Source organism: Bubalus bubalis, chromosome 18 (genome assembly GCF_019923935.1).
Source record: "Bubalus bubalis isolate 160015118507 breed Murrah chromosome 18, NDDB_SH_1, whole genome shotgun sequence".
Classification (NCBI taxonomy): Eukaryota; Metazoa; Chordata; class Mammalia; order Artiodactyla; family Bovidae; genus Bubalus; species Bubalus bubalis.
In genome coordinates, this window is record NC_059174.1 from 48,636,340 (window position 1) to 48,654,636 (window position 18,297).

General features: G+C 44.1%; 1 protein-coding gene across 1 annotated transcript; it reads right to left on the minus strand.

Moving 5' to 3' along the window:
* Positions 1-6,231: 6,231 nt before the first annotated feature.
* Positions 6,232-8,066, minus strand: EID2 (EP300 interacting inhibitor of differentiation 2). The gene has a single exon (XM_006068647.4). The coding sequence runs from the start codon at positions 7,896-7,898 to the stop codon at positions 7,239-7,241; it is 660 nt and encodes a 219-aa protein (XP_006068709.2). The 5' UTR covers positions 7,899-8,066; the 3' UTR covers positions 6,232-7,238.
* Between the last annotated feature and the right edge of the window lie 10,231 nt (positions 8,067-18,297).

The following is an 18,297-nucleotide window of genomic DNA, read 5'->3' on the forward strand; positions in this document are numbered from 1 at the left end:
AGACATGAATGACAAGTCCTGGACATTCCAGCCTAACTGAGCTTCTGGCCAACATCACAAGAGCAGAACTGCTGAGCTGAGCCCATCAACCTACAGAAGAGTGAACAGTGAAAAAAATAGTTGTTGCTTAAAGCCACTAAATTTTAGGGTGCGTTGTTTTTAGGACGAAAGAACTGGAACATCAATCTTGGGGGCAGAGACTCTCTTCCCCCAGAATTCATAAAGAGAGGCCAGTATTAGTTTGGAAGAACTATCATGCTAATTTGCCTGGACTTTGTCCCTGGTTCCCAGAAGGTGTCATGTAAGTCTTTGGAATTTCCAGAGACAGTGTTTCCGAAAGCAAGTCCAACGCACAGTGAGGTCAAATGACACCAAGACGTCGGAGTTCGAAACAGAGAAATATTTATTACAGGGCCGCTCAAGGAGATGTGACTCATGCCTTAAAAATCCCAAACTCGAAAGCTTTCAGCAAAGCCCTTTTACAGGCAAGGTGAGGGAGAGGCATGGTTGGTTGGTGTAAGTTTCCTGGTGTCAGATCCTTTGTTCTTGAAGTTAGGTCAAAGGTCAGGTAATGATGTTCCTGTAAATCTCCAAACTGTTACTCTGTTCTGACAAGAAAGGGCAAGGTCCCAAGGCACAACTTTCACTCTCTGAATCCGGGTCCTGGCTAAGGGGAGGGGGGTCCCTGCAGGGGTTGTTTTCTCGCCGGGGAGCGTTTATCCAGCACAGCACCCAGTCTGGGTCCTCCCACCAGTGCCCAGGTCTGGCTGAAGAGGCAGATCTCAGCTGGTGGCACCCTCCAGGCCAGGTCCCCCGGCCCTGCCCAGCTGTCATCTCTGAGGGGCTGGGTGCCCAGGATTTAACAGGCCTTCAGACTTCAGGCTGCCCAAACAGGGGCCCGGTCCTGCAGACTGTGACCCATGCTGGCTGCCAGTGCCATTAGGTCACAGGGGCCAGGATAGACGAGGCTCACTGCTGCCTCAAGGCCTGGGCCCTGCCAGTGCGTGGCCTTGGTGAGGCCCCTGGAGTCCTGTTGGACACAGCCCCAGGCTGTTCCCTCGGCCTCTCAGCTCACCCTCCAGCCCGAGGCTGGAGAGTCAGGAGGGCCCCTGGGAGAAGGTTGTGATCCACTTCTTACCTCAGTCTCCACAGGAGAACCTCCAACTGCAGGATCACTGGCCAAAGCAGGCCTCTAACCTCCGAGCTAGCAAGCAGTATGGCGATAATGGTTGCCAGGTAACGGTAATGGTTGCCTGGTAACAGTAATGCGTGCCTGCTAGCAGCTGTCCCTGCTATAATAGGATTGTCTTTGTTACTCAGGTGGGGAGAGGTTTGGGCCACCTCTGAGTTTTAGGGAGTTTGAACCTTGCAATTTAAGTCTGAGCCTACAATACAGGAGACCTGGGTTCAATCTACAATACAGGAGACCTGGGTTCAATCCCTGGATCAGGAAGATCTCCTGGAGAATGGAATGGCTACCCATTCCAGTTTTCTTGCCTAGAGAATTCCATGGACAGAGGAGCCTGGGGGGTTACAGTCCATGGAGATGCTAAAAGTCGGATGTTACTGAGCGACTAACGTGTTCAGGGCTCAGTGAGCTTCCCTGGTTGGTAAATACTCTGCATGTTTTCAGGCTTCCATCATGTCTTAGTTGGTAAACAATCCACCTGCAATTCAGGAGACCCTGGTTCGATTCCTGGGTCAGGAAGATCTCCTGGAGAAGGGATAGGCTACCCACTCCAGTATTGTTGGGCTTCCCTTGTGGCTTAGCTGGTAAAGATTCCACCTGCAATGTGGGAGACCTGGGTTCTGTCCCTGGGTTGGGAAGATCTTCTGGAGAAGGGAAAGGCTACCCACTCCAGTATTCTGGCCTGGAGAATTCCATGGACTGTATAGTCCATGGGGTCGCAGAGTCAGACACGACTAAATTACTTTCACTTTCACTGCATGTTTTCATCCATGGATGTGTTGGCAGGATGATGCATCCCTGAGGATGGCAATAATGTCACATTTGGGAAACCCTCCCAGAGCTGGCCCTACTCATCTCTTCCTTTTAGCTGGGGTTATGATTTGTATCCTTGGCTGTCATGAAACTAATCATAACTATGGTGCTTTCCTGAGTTCCGTGAGTCACCTTAGCACATTATTGAACTTGAATGGTAGTGAGAACCCTTGAGCTTGAAGCCAGCTGGTCAGCAGTGGGAGAGGCCTGGCGTCCCTGAACTTACAGCTGTGTCTGTAACTGAGCCCTGTGTCCTTGACCTGGGGAGTTGGTGTCAAGTCACTGTCCATGGTGGCACTACCTCTTAAATTGTCCGGGCAAAAGTTAAAATGCTTTGAGAGACAAAAAGAGGACTTGATTTTGCTCCTGAGATGAAAGGGGGAGAGGAGAGAGGGGGAAAAGGGTTGAGGTACGGAGAAGTTGAAAGGAGCCAGCCAGGTGGGGAGGACTGTCCTCCATGGGGTGACCCCAGCCCTGTGACTGTCTCCCCCACCCCTGCCACCAGATTTTCAGTCAAGTCTACCAAAGTGAAAGGGTCTGTTGTGAGAGTGGATTTGATTGGAAAGGTATGAAGGAACTGGTAGGGAAGGGGAAATTTCCCCCTGCATCCGTCCTGAGGTCTTGTGGCTGGACTATTAGTAAAATTAACACAAGACAGATTAACAGGAGAAAAAGAAACAAAATTTAGTTTCTGTGCATGCAGGTCTCATAGAAATGGAATCTAAAATGTGGCCAAGGGAATTCCCTGGTAGTCTAGTGGTTAGGACTTGGCACTTTCACTGCTGAGCCCTGTTCAGGGAACTGTTCCCCAGTTTGGGGAATTAAGATCCTGCCAACCGCTTGGGCAGGACCAAAAAAAAAGGGGGGGATTATACTTCATTTGTAAATAAGGATCATTTGAAGAATGCAAGAATTGCAAGAACGCAATCATGGTGGTAGATAGAAATATAATACCTTCATAGATTATGAGAAGGCCTTTGAGGGCTTCCCTGGTGGCTCAGTGGTAAAGAATTCACCCACCAATGCAGGAGACATGAATTAGATCCCTGATACAGGAAAATCCCCAAATCCCGTATGCCGAGGGGCAACTAACCCCCTGAGCCCCAGCTACTGAGCCCAAGCTCTAGAGCCTGGGAGCTGCAAAAAGCCTCAGTGAGAAGCCCGAGCACCACAACTGGAGAGGAGCCCCCACTCTCTGCAACTAGAGAAAAGCCTGCACAGCAATGGAGACTGAGCACAGTCAAAAAAAACAAGCCTCTGACAAAATCTGGGATGTTTCACTATCGTTCATATTATTTTACATTAGAAAGTACTAGCCAAGCAACTAACAAAGAGAAAGAAGTCAGCGGTATGAAGATTATAAGAAGGCAATACTGTCACTATTTGCGTATAACATGTTCCCCAATCCAGGAGATTCTAATGAAAAACTATGGTAAAACAGTCAGAGAATTCAGTATGTTAACAGGCTATCAAAGAAACACGCAGTAATGAATTATTTTCAAATATATGGGCAAGCTTTTAGGAAATATAACACAGGGACTTCCCTGGTACTCCAGTGGCTAAGACTCTGAGTTCCCAATGCAAGGGGCCCAGGTTCGAGCCCTGGTCAGGGAACTAGATCCCAGATGCTACAACTAAGAGCCTGCATGCCGCAACTAAAGATGCTGCTGCTGCAGATAAGACCTGGCACAGCCAAATAAATACTAAAAAAGGAAGGAAATCTAACACAGATAATCCTCATTTACTATAGAAAAACCATAAAAGATAAAATACCGACAAATAAATGATTAGATCCAATGAAAGACCTACTTTAGGAACTTTCGTTTAAGGACAAACATTAATACTCTTCTGGAGGATACAAAGAAAGTTTTTAACAAATGGAAAAACAGGACTAACTTCCGGGTGGCGCTGTGGATAAAAATCTGCCTGCCAATGCAAGAGACACGATGGGGCAAATTCCACATGTAGCAGAGCAACTAAGCCCATGAGCCACAACTACTGAGCTTGTGAGCCCAGAGCCTGTGCTCCACAACAAGAGAAGCCACCGCACTGAGAAGCCTGTGCACCCCACCGAAGAGGAGTGACCCCTGCTCGCTGTAACTAGAGAAAAGCCTGCACAAAGCCACGAAGACCCAGTGCAGCCAAAAATAAAGAAGTAAATAAAGTTCAATTTTTAAAAAATGGAAAAACAAATCATTTGGATATGTTAGAAATAGCAGTTATTCCAGATCTATTAAATGTAATGTGATTCTAATAAAGAACTTTGTTTGAAATAAGGTAAGCTGACTTTGAGGTTGATATAGTAATAAACATAAACAAAAATAACCAGAACACTCTGAAAATGGAGGATAATGAGATGGGCTTCCCTGGTGGTTCAGCAGCAAGTATCCACCTGTCAGTGCAGGAGATGTGGGTTTGATCCTTGGATTGGGAAGATCCCCTGAAGAAGGAAATGGCAACCCACTCCAGTATTCTTGCCTGGGAAACTTCATGGACAGAGAAGCCTGGTGGGCTACAATCCCTGGGGTCACAGAGAGTGGGACAGAACTTAGTGACAAAGACCATTACCATTACATGTAAAATGAATCAGAAAATTTAAGCTACAGTTTAGTATATGATGAAGAAGCATCTTTAAACAAAGTTAGTAGGGAAAAGCTGGGCTAGTTAGTAACTGGTGTTGGGGCAGCCAGGTAGCCATCTAAAAAAGAAAATTGGATCGTTACTTCATACTGTATGTACATCAGGATAAATTCCATATAGTTCAAAGATTCAAATATGAATAATGAAACCATACACATACATACATACCAAGAAAACCTTGAGATTCAGAATCTTGCAGGTTTTTCTCTTTTTTTTTTATGGCCATGCCTGGAAGCTTGCAGAATCTTTGTTTCCCCACTAGGGATCAAACCCATACCCCGGCACTGGACTGATAAGGAATTCCCCAAATCTGGCAGGTTTAAGAGAAAAGAGGAAACAAAAGCAAAAATCTCCATGCCAAAAGGCTTTCAGGAAAATGTAAGACAAATGACAAGAGGAAAAAATATCCATAACTCATTATAATCTATTATCATATCTCATCTCACTATGTCATTAGTAGTTAGCACAATCGATAAAGAAAGGACAAAATGATTCAGGAGAGAAACAGAGAAAAGATATGAACAGGGGCTTCCCTGGTGGCTCAGTGGTAAAGAATCTGCCTGCCAATACAGGAAACACAGGCTCAATCCCTGATCTGGGAAGATTCCAAAGGTCTTGGAGCAACTAAGCCTGTGCGCCTCAACTATTCAGCCTGTGCTCTAGAGCCTGGGATCTGCAACCCCTAAGCCCACACACCACATCTACTGAAGCCCGCAAGCCTGAGAGCCCAAGCACCTCAACAAGAGAAGCCACCACAATAAGAAGACCAGGCACTGCAACCGCAGAGTAGCTCCTGCTGTCTGCAACCAGAGAAAGCCCACACAGCAAGTGAAGGCCCAGCACAGCCAAAAATAAATTAATAAATAAAATTACATACATACAAGATATGAACAGATAGTTCACAGAAAAGGGAATATATGCGAGTCAAATGAGAGAAAAGCAAATTAAAACTCATGCCATTTTTCAACTTTCTAGATTGGCAAAATTCAGACATTTGATAACACTGTTGGTGAGGCTATAGGGAGAATACCGAGCACCAGCAATTGCTGGTGGGAGCGCAAAGTGGTACAACAAGGATGGAAGGCAACACCGCAATATCTGTAAACTTTCAAATGTGTGCATTCAGCTCAGAATTCTCACTTCTGGAAATCCTACGAACTTACTACAGAGAGTTTCCCAGGTGGTGCTAGTGGTAAAGAACCCGCCTGCCAATGCAGGAGATGTAAGAGACACAGGTTTGACGCAGGTTCAATCCCTGGGTTGGGAAGATCTTCTGGAGGAGGGCATGGCAAGCCACTCCAGTATTCTTGCCTGGAGAATCCCATGGACAGAGGAGCCCAGCAGGCTACATACAGTCCATAGGGTTGCACAGAGTTGGACATGATTGAAGCGACTTAGCATGCACGCACGTACTACAGATATTCTATTTAATAAAGAATCTAAGATGTGCCATTATTTTTATGAAAATGCTGTATTCACCATCAAATGTAAGATAGACCTCAATTTCAGAGATGTCAATATATGAAAACTGCATTTAGAATCAGAGTAATACTGTATTTGTGCCCATGCTATGAGATATGCAGACAAGATTAACTATTACAGCTTTTTATTTTTTTGGCCAATAGAAAATGATGGGAAAAAAATCTAAATGCCCATCAGTATGTTCCTGGTTATGTAAATTACAACATAACCACAGAATGGAATGAAATACACCTCTAAAAAAGAATGAGGAAATACAGTGGTTTGGAATGATCCTTAAGTTCTTACTGAAAATACAATGCATAAATCAATAAATATAATTTGCCAACTTCCGTAATGAAGAAAGCAAAACCAAAAAACCACCCAGCTTTGCATTTACTTGTGTATATATAGGGAAACTGGAAAGACGGAAGTAGTGTGGCTACAGATGGGAATTGTACTAAGCACTGGGTGGAGGGGGGAACAGAGATAGAAGACTTTTCATTGTGCATTTTATATCTGGGGGGCTTATAAATATTTACCAAAAAGGTACTAAAAAAGAAAAAAAATCCAGAAATTTCAGGTATTCTTGAATACACAGTTTATCTAATATATGCAGCATTGACTTTGCTTGTCCTTTGAAATGCCTCATAAAACACAAAACCAATCTTACACTAAAAACTTCTATTGAAACTGACATGAAGAAAACTCAAGAGGAATTATCAGAACTGACAAATTTCCAGTTCTCTCCACGGCCTTCCAGTCTTACAGGAATTCCTATTCCTATCACTGCTATTTGATGATTTCTTTCATCACCATGGGTTCTATTGGCAGTTTTTCTTCAGCAAGTCTCAATTTTAGAAAACCATTCTTCACTTCAGTGAAGCAATTTGAAAAAAGACATTTCCACAAGGCAGGGAAAAGAATCTGGATTAACCACAAACTCAAAGGAAGTTAGAAGAGTCATAAGGTTTTGACCTTTTTTCCATTTCTTCTGAGTTTTTCTTGATAAGCTTCCTTTTCCCCCCCAGCTGTGCTTTGCCTTATTCTCACGTACCTTGCAAAATCAAGTTACAGGAGTGGTATATAACATTGTCTTGAAGGCAGAGGTTCTTCTGAAAGTAGTTGCATCATTAAACTATTCTCTACTGATAAATTTATCACAACCAAGTTCTTCTATCAGAGGATTGATAATTTCAGATGCAGTCAGAGTTATACTAAATGTTAAAATATCAAAATCCATCCTCTGTGGATTCCGCTGATATTCGGCGTCAAACGCCGCTTCCCTGGCTCTGCAGGCTTCCACAAATCTCCTGCGGCGTCCTTCAAGCTCCTGAATTCGGCCAGGAGCAATCGGGTAGTGTTCCAGATAGTGGCGGAGGAACTGCTGGTAATTAATTCCTAAAACGCCAAGTGGGTGACGGAGGCGGAGATATGGCAACGCAGCCAGGCCTGGGCCGTTCCCGGGCCTGGACCGGAGTCTGCCTTCGGGACCCTCTTCCTCCGCTGGCTCCGCCAACAATCGGGCGACCTCTGCCATCCGGGCTTCCCTGGCCGCTGCCCCCAGGCCTTCTCTGGACACCGCCATCGGACCTTCCCTGGCCTCCGGCACTGGACCTTCCTCGGGTGAAGCCATCGGACCTTCTCCGGCCGCCGCCATCGGACGGTCCCTGGCCTCTACAGGCTGCGCGGGGGCCGGCTCCCGCCTCCTGCCGCCTACCTCCTCCTGCCGGACGTAGCCGTTGTCATTTGCTGCGCCCGCCCGTGGGACACCTTGGCCCGCGGGCAGCTCGGACATCCCGGATCGCGGGGTCAGCTCGGCCGCTCCCACAAATACTGGGATAACGGCACAACGCGGTTAGCGATGTGCACGTAAGTGCACGTAACTGCGCTTGCGTGAGCGCTGTGCACACTGGTCCACGCTGTGTGTGCAAACCCAGGTGCACGAGAGTAGGGTGTGCTGCTGAAATTGAGCACTGCGCATGCGTCATGCCCGCGCGACTGCAACCTGCCAGGTGCCACCTAGCGGCTGGAAAAGCCAACACGCCTGAAATCTTACCCAGAACGTCTGAGGGCGGTGTGTTAAGTCGCTTCAGTCGTGTGTCCCACTCTTTGCGACCCTATGGACTGTAGCCCGCCAGGCTCCTCTGTCCATGGGATTCTCCAGGCAAGAATACTCAAGGGGTTTGCCATTCCCTCCTCCAGCGGACCGCCTTTTGTCAGAACTCTTCACTATGACCTGTCTTGGGTGGCCCTGCACGGCATGGCTCATAGCTTCATTGAGTTCGGCAAGTATTTTCACCACGACAAGACTGTGATCCATGAAGGTGTGCGCCGCCAGGAAAGTCCTCTAAACCTTCTTTTTGTACAACATACCGTGCAGAAAAAAATATACAAAATATAAATATACAAAATATAAAAAATATCCAAAATAATATAAATATACAAAATATACCGAATGACTTATCGCAAAGTGAAAGTCCGTATGACCACCACTCGGGTCAAGGAATTATTTCTAGTATCCCAGAATCCTTCCTCCCTTCTTATCACTTTCTACCCGGGGGTAGCTACTATACTGATGGTATGGTAGTGGTAATGGTAATCATTTTCTTGCTTTTCTTTTTGGTTTACTACCTGGGGGTGCATTCCTTAATTTTGCTTTTTTTTTTTTTTTTGAAGTTTATATACTCTCGTGTCTGGTTTCTTTCACACATTATTTTTATGATTCACCTATGTTTTTCATTGTAATTATAAATAGATCATTTTCTCCATAGTTACACGTTCATTACCATTATTTTTTTGAGGCATTAGGTCTCATCTGCATATCATAAAGTTGAATTTTTATTTCCCTAAGCCCTACTTTGATAAAACACAACATCCAGCCTGTGTTGCTTCAAACACAACTTCCCCCACATCTCTGCAGTCTCTTAAGTGTGTGGCTCCTTTAAGGTGCCCAGGCTAGTTTGGAGACCTAAGGTCCATTGCTGCCACCCTCAGGCTGCCTGGAAAATCACAAATATTTAATAAAAGAATTTTCAGACTTAGATGGGATAGGAATAGCTCTAAACAAAATCATGGTTTACTTGGGTCTTCCCTGGTGGTACAGCGGATTAGAATCCACCTGTCAATGCAGAGGACATGGGTGCCATCCCTGGTCTTGGAAGATCCCTCATGCCACAGAGCAACTAAACCTGAGAGCCACAACTACTGAAGCCCGTGAGCCTAAAGCCTGTGCTCCTCAACGAGAGAAGCCACTGCAGTGAGAAGCCTGTGCGCTACAATGAAGAGTAACCCGATCGCTGCAACTACAGAAAGCCTGTGCACGGCAGCAAAGACCTAGGGCAGGCAAACACATAAATAAAATTATGGTGTATTGGGAATTCCGTGGCAGTTCAGTGGTTAGGACTCTGATCTCACTGCCGAGAGTGTAGGTGTGTAGTGCGGCCCCCCAAAATCTAAAACGACCCCCCCAATTATGATGTGTTGAACAAAAATGCTCATGTGGGGGAGATGAAAGCAAACATTTCAGGTAGATTCCAGGTTAGCTATTGCTCCCAGTATTTCTCCTGTGTAGTGGCTGCAGCATCCTTGTCTCTGACTCACTACCAGTGTTTCAGAATCATTTGAGGACAATTTCAGTCATGCTTTCCTGGTGGCTCAGATGGTTAAGTGTCTGTCTACAATGCGGGAGACCCGGGTTCGATCCCTGGGTGGGGAAGATCCTCTGGAGAAGGAAATGGCAACCCACTCCAGTACTCTTGCCTGGGAAATCCCATGGGAGGAGCCTGGTAGGCTACAGTCCGTGGGGTCGCAAAGAGTTGGACACGACTGAGCAACTTTACTTCTTCTTTTACTTCAGTCATGCTTCAGACTAAACAATCAAGGGAGCTGATATCAGGGGCTCCACGCTGATATATTCTTTACAGGAAAAATAAGAGAGCTTATAAAGAAAGAGACAGGATCTGCTTTTCCCAAAGGCTGTAAAGTCTGTGATAAATAGCACTGGTGGGAAATTTGTCCTTCCTCTGACCAAAGATATCCTTTAAAGGATAAATACCCATTATCCTTTAACCTCAAAATTAAATCTGTACTTTTATGGATATGGAATGAAACCACAACTCAGAATATGCACTTGGCTTACATAATTGGGGGAATCATAACGTCCTTCTTGCATCTGTTTTTCCCCAAAGGCTATTTAAAAAAATTAAAATTTTATTTATTTGTGGCTGCACTGGGTCTTCATTACTGTGTGCAGGCTTTCTCTAGTTGCAGTGCATAGGTTTTTCATTGAGGTGGCTTCTCTTGTTGCGGAGCACAGGCTTTATGTGCATGGACTTCAGTAGTTGCAGTACTCAGGCTTAGTTGCTCCAAGGCATGTGGAATCTTCCTGGACCAGGGATCGAACCTGTGTCCTCTGCATTGACAGAAAGAAAGGAGAAGAATGTAACTCAGTCATGTCCGACTCTTTGCGACCCCACAAGCTATACAGTCCATGGAATTCTCCAGGCCAAAATACTGGAGTGGGTAGCTTTTCCCTTCTCCAGGGGATCTTCCCAACCCAGGTCTCCTGGATTGGCAGGCAGACTCTTATCAACTGGACTTCCGAGGAAGTCCCATTCTTACATCCTTATTACCTCTGATTATCCTAGGCCTTACATCTTCTGCTCACTAGATGGGCTTGAACTGACTTAATGGTAGATATGACCAACCTAGACAGCATATTAAAAAGCAGAGACATTACTTTGCCAACAAAGTTCCATCTAGTCAAAGCTATGGTTTTTCCAGTGGTCATGTATGGATGTGAGAGTTGGACTGTGAAGAAAACTGACCGCAGAAGAATTGATGCTTTTGAAGTGTGGTGTTTGCGAAGACTCTTGAAAGTCCCTTAAACAGCAAGGAGATCCAACCAGTCCATCCCAAAGGAACTCAGTCCTGAATATTCATTGGAAGGACTGATGCTGAAACTGAAACTCCAATACTTTGGCCACCTGATGCAAAGAACTGACTGATTGGAAAAGACCCTGATGCTGGGAAAGATCGAAGGCAGGAGGAGAAGGGGATGACAGAGGATGGTTGGATGGCATCACTGACTCAATGGACATGAGTTTGAGTAAACTCCAGGAGTTGGTGACGGACAGGGAGACCTGATGTGCTGCAGTCCATGGGGTCGCAAAGAGTCGAACATGACTGAGCGACTGAACTGAACTGAAATGGTAGATATAGGTGCCTCTTTGTCTAAAGGGCTTTTCCATATTTGCCTGTCTCTCCTGAGCTACTTAGCGCTGCAGTGAGACCTAAACATGATGTTACAAGCCTTGTCTCTTTCCCCAAGATTGTTACTGTGCTAGAGTAATTGTAAAAGTAACCCCCATTCTCCATCCTCTCTGTTTCCTACACCCATTGTGATAGGAGTTTGCAGCTCTTCTCATCAGAAGGTGAATTGTTTTTCTCTATTCCTTGAATCTGAGCTGGCCTTGTGACTTGCTTCGACCAGTAGGATGAGGCAGAAATGATGGTGTGTAAGTCTCGAGACTGGGCTTCAAGAAGCATTTCTTTCTTCTATTCTCTCCTGGACTCCTGTCTCGACCATGAGAACAACCCTGGACCAGCTTGCTGGATGGTGGAAGACAATTTGGGGCTGAGGAAAGTGGTCATATAAGACCAGTCAGTCCTTGGATTTCTTTTTTTTTTAGGTCCTGGGAATTCTGTCTGTCCAGTGCTTAGGACTCTGTGCTTACATTGCTGGGGCCTGGGTTCAATCACTGGTCAGGGCAGGCAAAAAAAAAAAAAAATCAATCAGTCCCCAGCTGAGCTAGACTTAGGCTTAGGCTCATAGGCTAAATAAATGCTTGTTATTTTATGTTGTCATGATTAACGTGAATTGCCATGCAACATGATTACAACAACAGATAACTGTTCCAGAAATTGGCATCAGGAGTTAGGTAATGTCCTAAGAAAAGGCTAAAATACGGAGGGAGAGGGGTGAGGAAATTGTTAGTGGAGCAGAAAAAATGATGACTCGTGTTACGTTGTAGTGAAGTAATTGGCCCACTGTTGCCTGTGATTACCCAGAAATAGAAACAGAAATAGAAAACGGAAAGTGTTTGGCTAAGGCAATACCCAGACATAACGCTGGTTACTCACTGTTGAGTATCATGAGGGTTAGCAAGAAAGGGCTGACCTATAGAAGGAATTGACTGATTTCCCAGAATTTAGAAGAACTACAGAAGGCCTATGACTTGCTAGGTTGGGAAAGAAAAGCTTTCTCACATCCAGTCTCTCCAATCACAAAAGACGGTCAAAGTGAAAAAGCCTGTGAGTAATGATCAAATTAAAGGTGTGGCTTTATGACCCTTTACTAGGAGCTCAAAAATATGAGGCAGTGCCTCCCAATGAGACAAAAGGATTTCTAGGAAGTTTGCGGGCATGGTCCTGTAGAAAAAACTGATCTTAATATAGGAAGAAGTCTAGAGAGCAAGGTGCGCCCAGCTTTATTGAGATGAATTGACATGTAATATTGTTTAAGTTTGGGGCCTCCTGTGTGGCTCAGATGGTAAAGAATCTGTCTGCAATGCAGGAGACCTGGGTTCGATTCCTGGATTGAGAAGATTCCCTGGAGAAGGGAATGGCTACCGACTCCAGTATTCTTGCCTGGAAAATTTCATGAACAGAGGAGCCTGGGGGGCTACAGTCCATGGGGTCGCAAGGAGTCGGACATGACTGAGTGACTAAATACACAGGCACACACATACATATTGAGTAAGTTTAAGTCATGCAATGTGATGGTTTGATTCATGTATATATTTTCTAGTAATTACAATGGGGTTAGTTAACACTTTCATCAGCTCACATAACTACCTTTTTTTTTTGGTGGTGGTGGTAGTAAAGATATTTAAGTGCTACTGTCTTAACAACTTTGAGGTATATAATATAACACTGTTAATTATAATCACCATGCTGAATATTAGATCGCCATAACTTGTCCATCTTTTTAAAATTTTTTGTTTTTAATTGGAGGATAATTGCTTTACAGTGTTATGTATGGTTCTGCCATACAACAACGTGAATCAGCCATAAGTATACATATATCCCCTCCCTCCCTCGTGAGTCTCCCTTCCACCCTCACCCCTCCCCAATGTATTCATCTTAAAACTGGAAGTCTGTACCCTTGACCAATTCTGCCCACTTCCCCCACCTCCCAGTCCCTAACAACCACCAATCTACTCTCTGCTTCTGCGAATATGGATTTTTTAGTTTCCACATATAAGTGATACCATACAGTATTTGTCTTTCTCTGTCTGACTTATCTCACTTAGCATAATGCCCTCTAGGTCCATCCATGTTGTCACATATGGCATGATTTTCTTTTTTCTCAACAGTGAAACAATTTGTTGTTGTTCAGTCGTTGAGTTTTGCTCGACTCTTTGTGATCCCATGGACTGCGGCACGCCAGGCTTCCCTCTCCTTCCCTATCTCCTGGAGTTTGCTCAGATTCATGTCCAATGAGTCAGTGATGCTATCTAATCATCTCATCCTCTGCCACTCTCTTCTCCTTTTGCCTTCAATCTTTCCCAGCATCAGGGTCTTTTCCAATAGGCCGGCTCTCGCATCAGGTGGCCAAAGTATTGGAACTTCAGCTTCAGGATCAGTCCTTTCAATTAATATTCAGGGTTGATTTCCTTTAAGATTGACTTGTTTGATCTTGCTGTCCAAGGGACTCTCAAGAGTCTTCTCCAGCACCACAATTCCAAAGCATCAACTCTTTGGTGCTCAGCCTTCTTTATGATCCAACTCTCAAATCCGTACATGACTACTGGGAAAACCATAGCTTTGAGTACACAGACCTTTTGCTGGCAAAATGATATCTCTCCTTTTTAATACACTGTCTAGGTTTGTCATAGCTTTCCTTCTGAGGAGCAAGCATCTTTTAATTTCATGGCTGCAGTCACTGTCCAAGAAAAGAAAATCTGTCACTGCTTCCACTGTTTCCCCATGTATTTGCCATGAAGTGATGGGACCTGATGCCATGATCTTAGTTTTTTGAATGTTAAGTTTTAAGCCAGCTTATTCACTCTCCTCTTTCACCCTCTTCAAGAGGTTCTTTAGTTCCTCTTCATTTTCTGCCGTTAGAGTAGTATCATCTACATATCTGAGGTTGTTGATATTTCTCCTAGCAATCTGGATTCCAGCCTGGCATTTTGTACTCTGCATACCTGGGGTTCCTAGGTGGCATTAGTGGTAAAGAACCCATCTGCCAATGGAGGAGATGCAAGAGACGCAGATTTGATTCCTAGGTTGAGAAGATCCCTGGAAAAGGGCATGGCAACCCACTCCAGTATTCTTGCCTGGAGAATCCCATGGACAGAAGAGCCCTGCAGGCTACAGTCCATAGGGTTGCACAGAATTGGACATGACTGAAGTGACTTAGCATGCACACACCCTGCATATAAGTTAAATAAACAGGGTGACAGTATACAGGCTGTCATACTCCTTTCCCAATTCTGAACCAGTAAGGTGTTCCATGTAAGGTTCTAACTCTTGCTTCTTGACTGGCATACAGGTTTCTCAGCGGACAGGTAAGGTGGCCTGGTATTCCTATCTCTGTAAGAATATTCCAGTTTGTTGTGATCAAAGGATTCAGCATAGTCAATGAAGCAGAAGTAGATGTTTTTCTGGAATTCCCCTGTTTTCTCTATGATCCAACAAATGTTGGCAATTTGATCTCTGGTTCTTCTGTCTTTTCTAAACCTAGCTTGTACATCTGGAAGTTCTTGGTTCACATACTGCTGAAGCCTAGTTTGAAGGATTTTGAGTACAACCTTACTAGCATGTGAAGAGAGAGCAGTTGTATAGTAGTCTGAAATTCTTTGGCATTGCCCTTCTTTGGGATTGGAATGAAAACTGACCTTTTCCAGTCCTGTGGTCATTGCTGAGTTTTCCAACTTTGCTGACATATTGAGTGCAGCACTTTATCAGCATCATCTTTTAGAATTTTAAATAGCTCAGCTGGAATTCCATTACCTCCACTAGCCTTGTTTGTAGTAAGGCTTCCTAAGGCCCACCTGACTTCAGATTCCAGAATGTCAAACTCCAGGTGAGTGACCACACCATCGTGGTTATCTGGGTCATTAAGACAGTTTTTTTGTTATAGTTCTTCTGGTGTATTCTTGCCACCTCTTTTTAGTCTTCTGCATCTGTTAGGTCCTTACCGTTTCTGTCCTTTATCATGCCCATTCTTGCAAGAAATGTTCCCTTGATGGTGCCAATTTTCTTGAAGAGATCTCTAGTCTTTCCCATCCTACTCTTTTCCTCTCTCTTTCTATCTCTCTCTATATATATATACAATATATATATATATATATATATATATATATATATAGTATCTGTCAATCTATATATTTCATCTTCTTTATCCACTTACCCATAGATAGAAATGTAGGTTTTTTCCATATCTTGGCTATTGTGAATAATGCTGCAATGAGCACCAGGGTACAGATACCTCTTTGAGATCTTGATTTCATTTCTGTTGGATGTATACACAGATGTGGGATTGCTGGATTATAGGGTAGTATTATTTTTATTTTATTTTGTTTTTTTTAAGAACCTTTCATACTGCTTTCCATTGTGGCTATACCAATTCACATTCTCACCAAGAGTGAACAAGGGTTCCCTTTCCTCCACATCCTTGCCAACACTTGCTATTTCTTGTCTTCTTGATCATAGACATTCTAACAAGTGTGAGGAGATACCTCACTGTGATTTTGACTTGCATTTCCCAGTGATAAGTGATGCTGAGCATCTTTTCACGTACTTCTTGGTCATTTGTATTTCTCCTTTAGAAAAATGTTCATCCGAGTGCTCTGCTCATTTAAAAATTAGATTTGTTGTCTTTTTTTGCAATTGAGTTGTATGAGTCCCTTATATATTTTGGACATTAACCCCTTATCAGATAGATGGTTTGCAAATATTTTCTTCCGTTCCATGGATTGCCTTTTCATTTTGTTGAGTGTTACTTTTGCTCTGTGGGAGCTACTTATTTATTTAAAATTTTAATTTTTATACAATTTTAAAGCTTACTTCTCATTTACAGTTATTACAAAATATTGACTATATCCCCCATGTTGTATAGTACATCCTTGACTTATCTTATTCCTAATGGTTTGTATCTCCCACTCTTCCTCCATGCCCCCATTGGTAATCATCACTTACTTGTTCTCTATATCTGTGAGTCTGTACAGAAGCTTTATAGTTTTATGTAATCCCACTTACTCATATTTCTTTGCTTTTGGTATCATATCCAAAAAAATTATTTCCAAGATCAATGTCAAGGTGCTCTTTCCCTATGCTTCCTTCTAGGACTTCTGTGGTTTCATGTTTTATGTTTAAGTCTTTAATCCATCACAAGTTAATTAAAAAAATTATTTATTTATTTGGCTGTGCTGGGTCTTAGTTGTGGCGTGCAGAATCTTCGTTGGGGCATGTGGCCTCTTTAGTGGTGGGATGCAGGCTCTTTTAGTTGTGGCACGTGGGATATTTCACTGCAGTATGTGAACCCTTAGTTGTGGCATGTGGGATCTAGTTCCCTGACCAGGGATCGAACCCAGGCCCCCTGCATTGGGAGTTCACAGTCTTAGCCATTGGCCCACCAGGGAAGTCCCCATTGCAAGTTAATTTTTGGGAATGGTATAAAATTGGGGTCTATTGTCATCTTCTGTCATTTTAGCACCCCACACAGTGTTTTTTAATTTTTTATGTAGTGAGTGAGTGAAGTCGCTCAGTCGTGTCTGACTCTTTGCGACCCCGTGGACTGTAGCCCACCAGGCTCCTCTGTCCATGGGATTCTCCAGGCAAGAATACTGGAGTGGGTTGCCATTTCCTTCTCCAGGGGATCTTCTCAACCCAAGGATTCAACCTGGGTCTCCTGCATTGCAGGCAGACGCTTTATCCTCTGAGCCACCAGGGAAGCCCTGCTTTTATGTAGTGAGCACTCAAAAAATATATGTTGAATCAGAGTGAAGTTAAGCTCCCTCTTCCCCACCACTGACTTTCACATACCAAGGTGTCCGGTAATCCTGAAGCTCCTTTGAAGCCTAATTCTGAAAGAGATGGGCATATCAGACCACCTGACCTGCCTCTTGAGAAACCTGTATGCAGGTCAGGAAGCAACAGTTAGAACTGGACATGGAACAACAGACTGGTTCCAAATGGGAAAAGGAGTACATCAAGGCTGTATATTGCCACCCTGCTTATTTAACTTATATGCAGAGTACATCATGAGAAACACTGGGCTGGAAGAAGCACAAGCTGGAATCAAGATTGCCAGGAGAAATATCAATAACCTCAGATATGCAGATGACACCACCCTTATGGCAGAAAGTGAAGAAGAACTAACGAGCCTCTTGATGAAAGTGAAAGAGGAGAGTGAAAAAGTTGGCTTAAAGCTCAACATTCAGAAAACTAAGATCATGCCATCTGGTCCCATCACTTCATGGCAAATAGATGGGGAAACAGTGGAAACAGTGGCTGACCTTATTTTTCTGGGCTCCAAAATCACTGCGGATGGTGATTGCAGCCATGAAATTAAAAGACACTTACTCCTTGCAAGGAAAGTTATGACCAAGCTAGACAGCATATAAAAAAGCAGAGACATTACTTTGCCAAGAAAGGTCTGTCTAGTCTAGGCTATGGTTTTTCCAGTGGTCATGTATGGATGTGAGAGTTGGACTATAAAGAAAGTTGAGCGCCGAAGAATTGATACTCTTGAACTGTGGTGAAGACTCTTGAGAGTCCCTTGGACTGCAAGGAGATGCAACCAGTCCATCCTAAAGGAGATCAGTCCTGGGTGTTCATTGGAAGGACTGATGTTGAAGCTGAAACTCCAATACTTTGGCCACCTGATGCAAAGAGCTGACTCATTCGAAAAGACCCTGATGCTGGGAAAGATTGAGGGCAGGAGAAGAAGGGGACGACAGAGGATGAGATGGTTGGATGGCATCACCGACTCGATGGACATGGGTTTGGGTGGACTCTGGGAGTTGGTGATGGGCAGGGAGGCCTGGCGTGCTGCAGTTCATGGGGTCGCAAAGAGTTGGACACGACTGAGTGACTGAACTGAACTGAACTGAAATCCCCAAAACTAAATGAATGATATGGAACTCACAAAAATTCACTCAATAGGTTCAAAATATCTTATCTAA

Bases quoted from the DNA above. Each gene is read 5' to 3' on its own strand.
- EID2 (XM_006068647.4), bottom strand. From the start codon at position 7,898: ATGTCCGAGCTGCCCGCGGGCCAAGGTGTCCCACGGGCGGGCGCAGCA.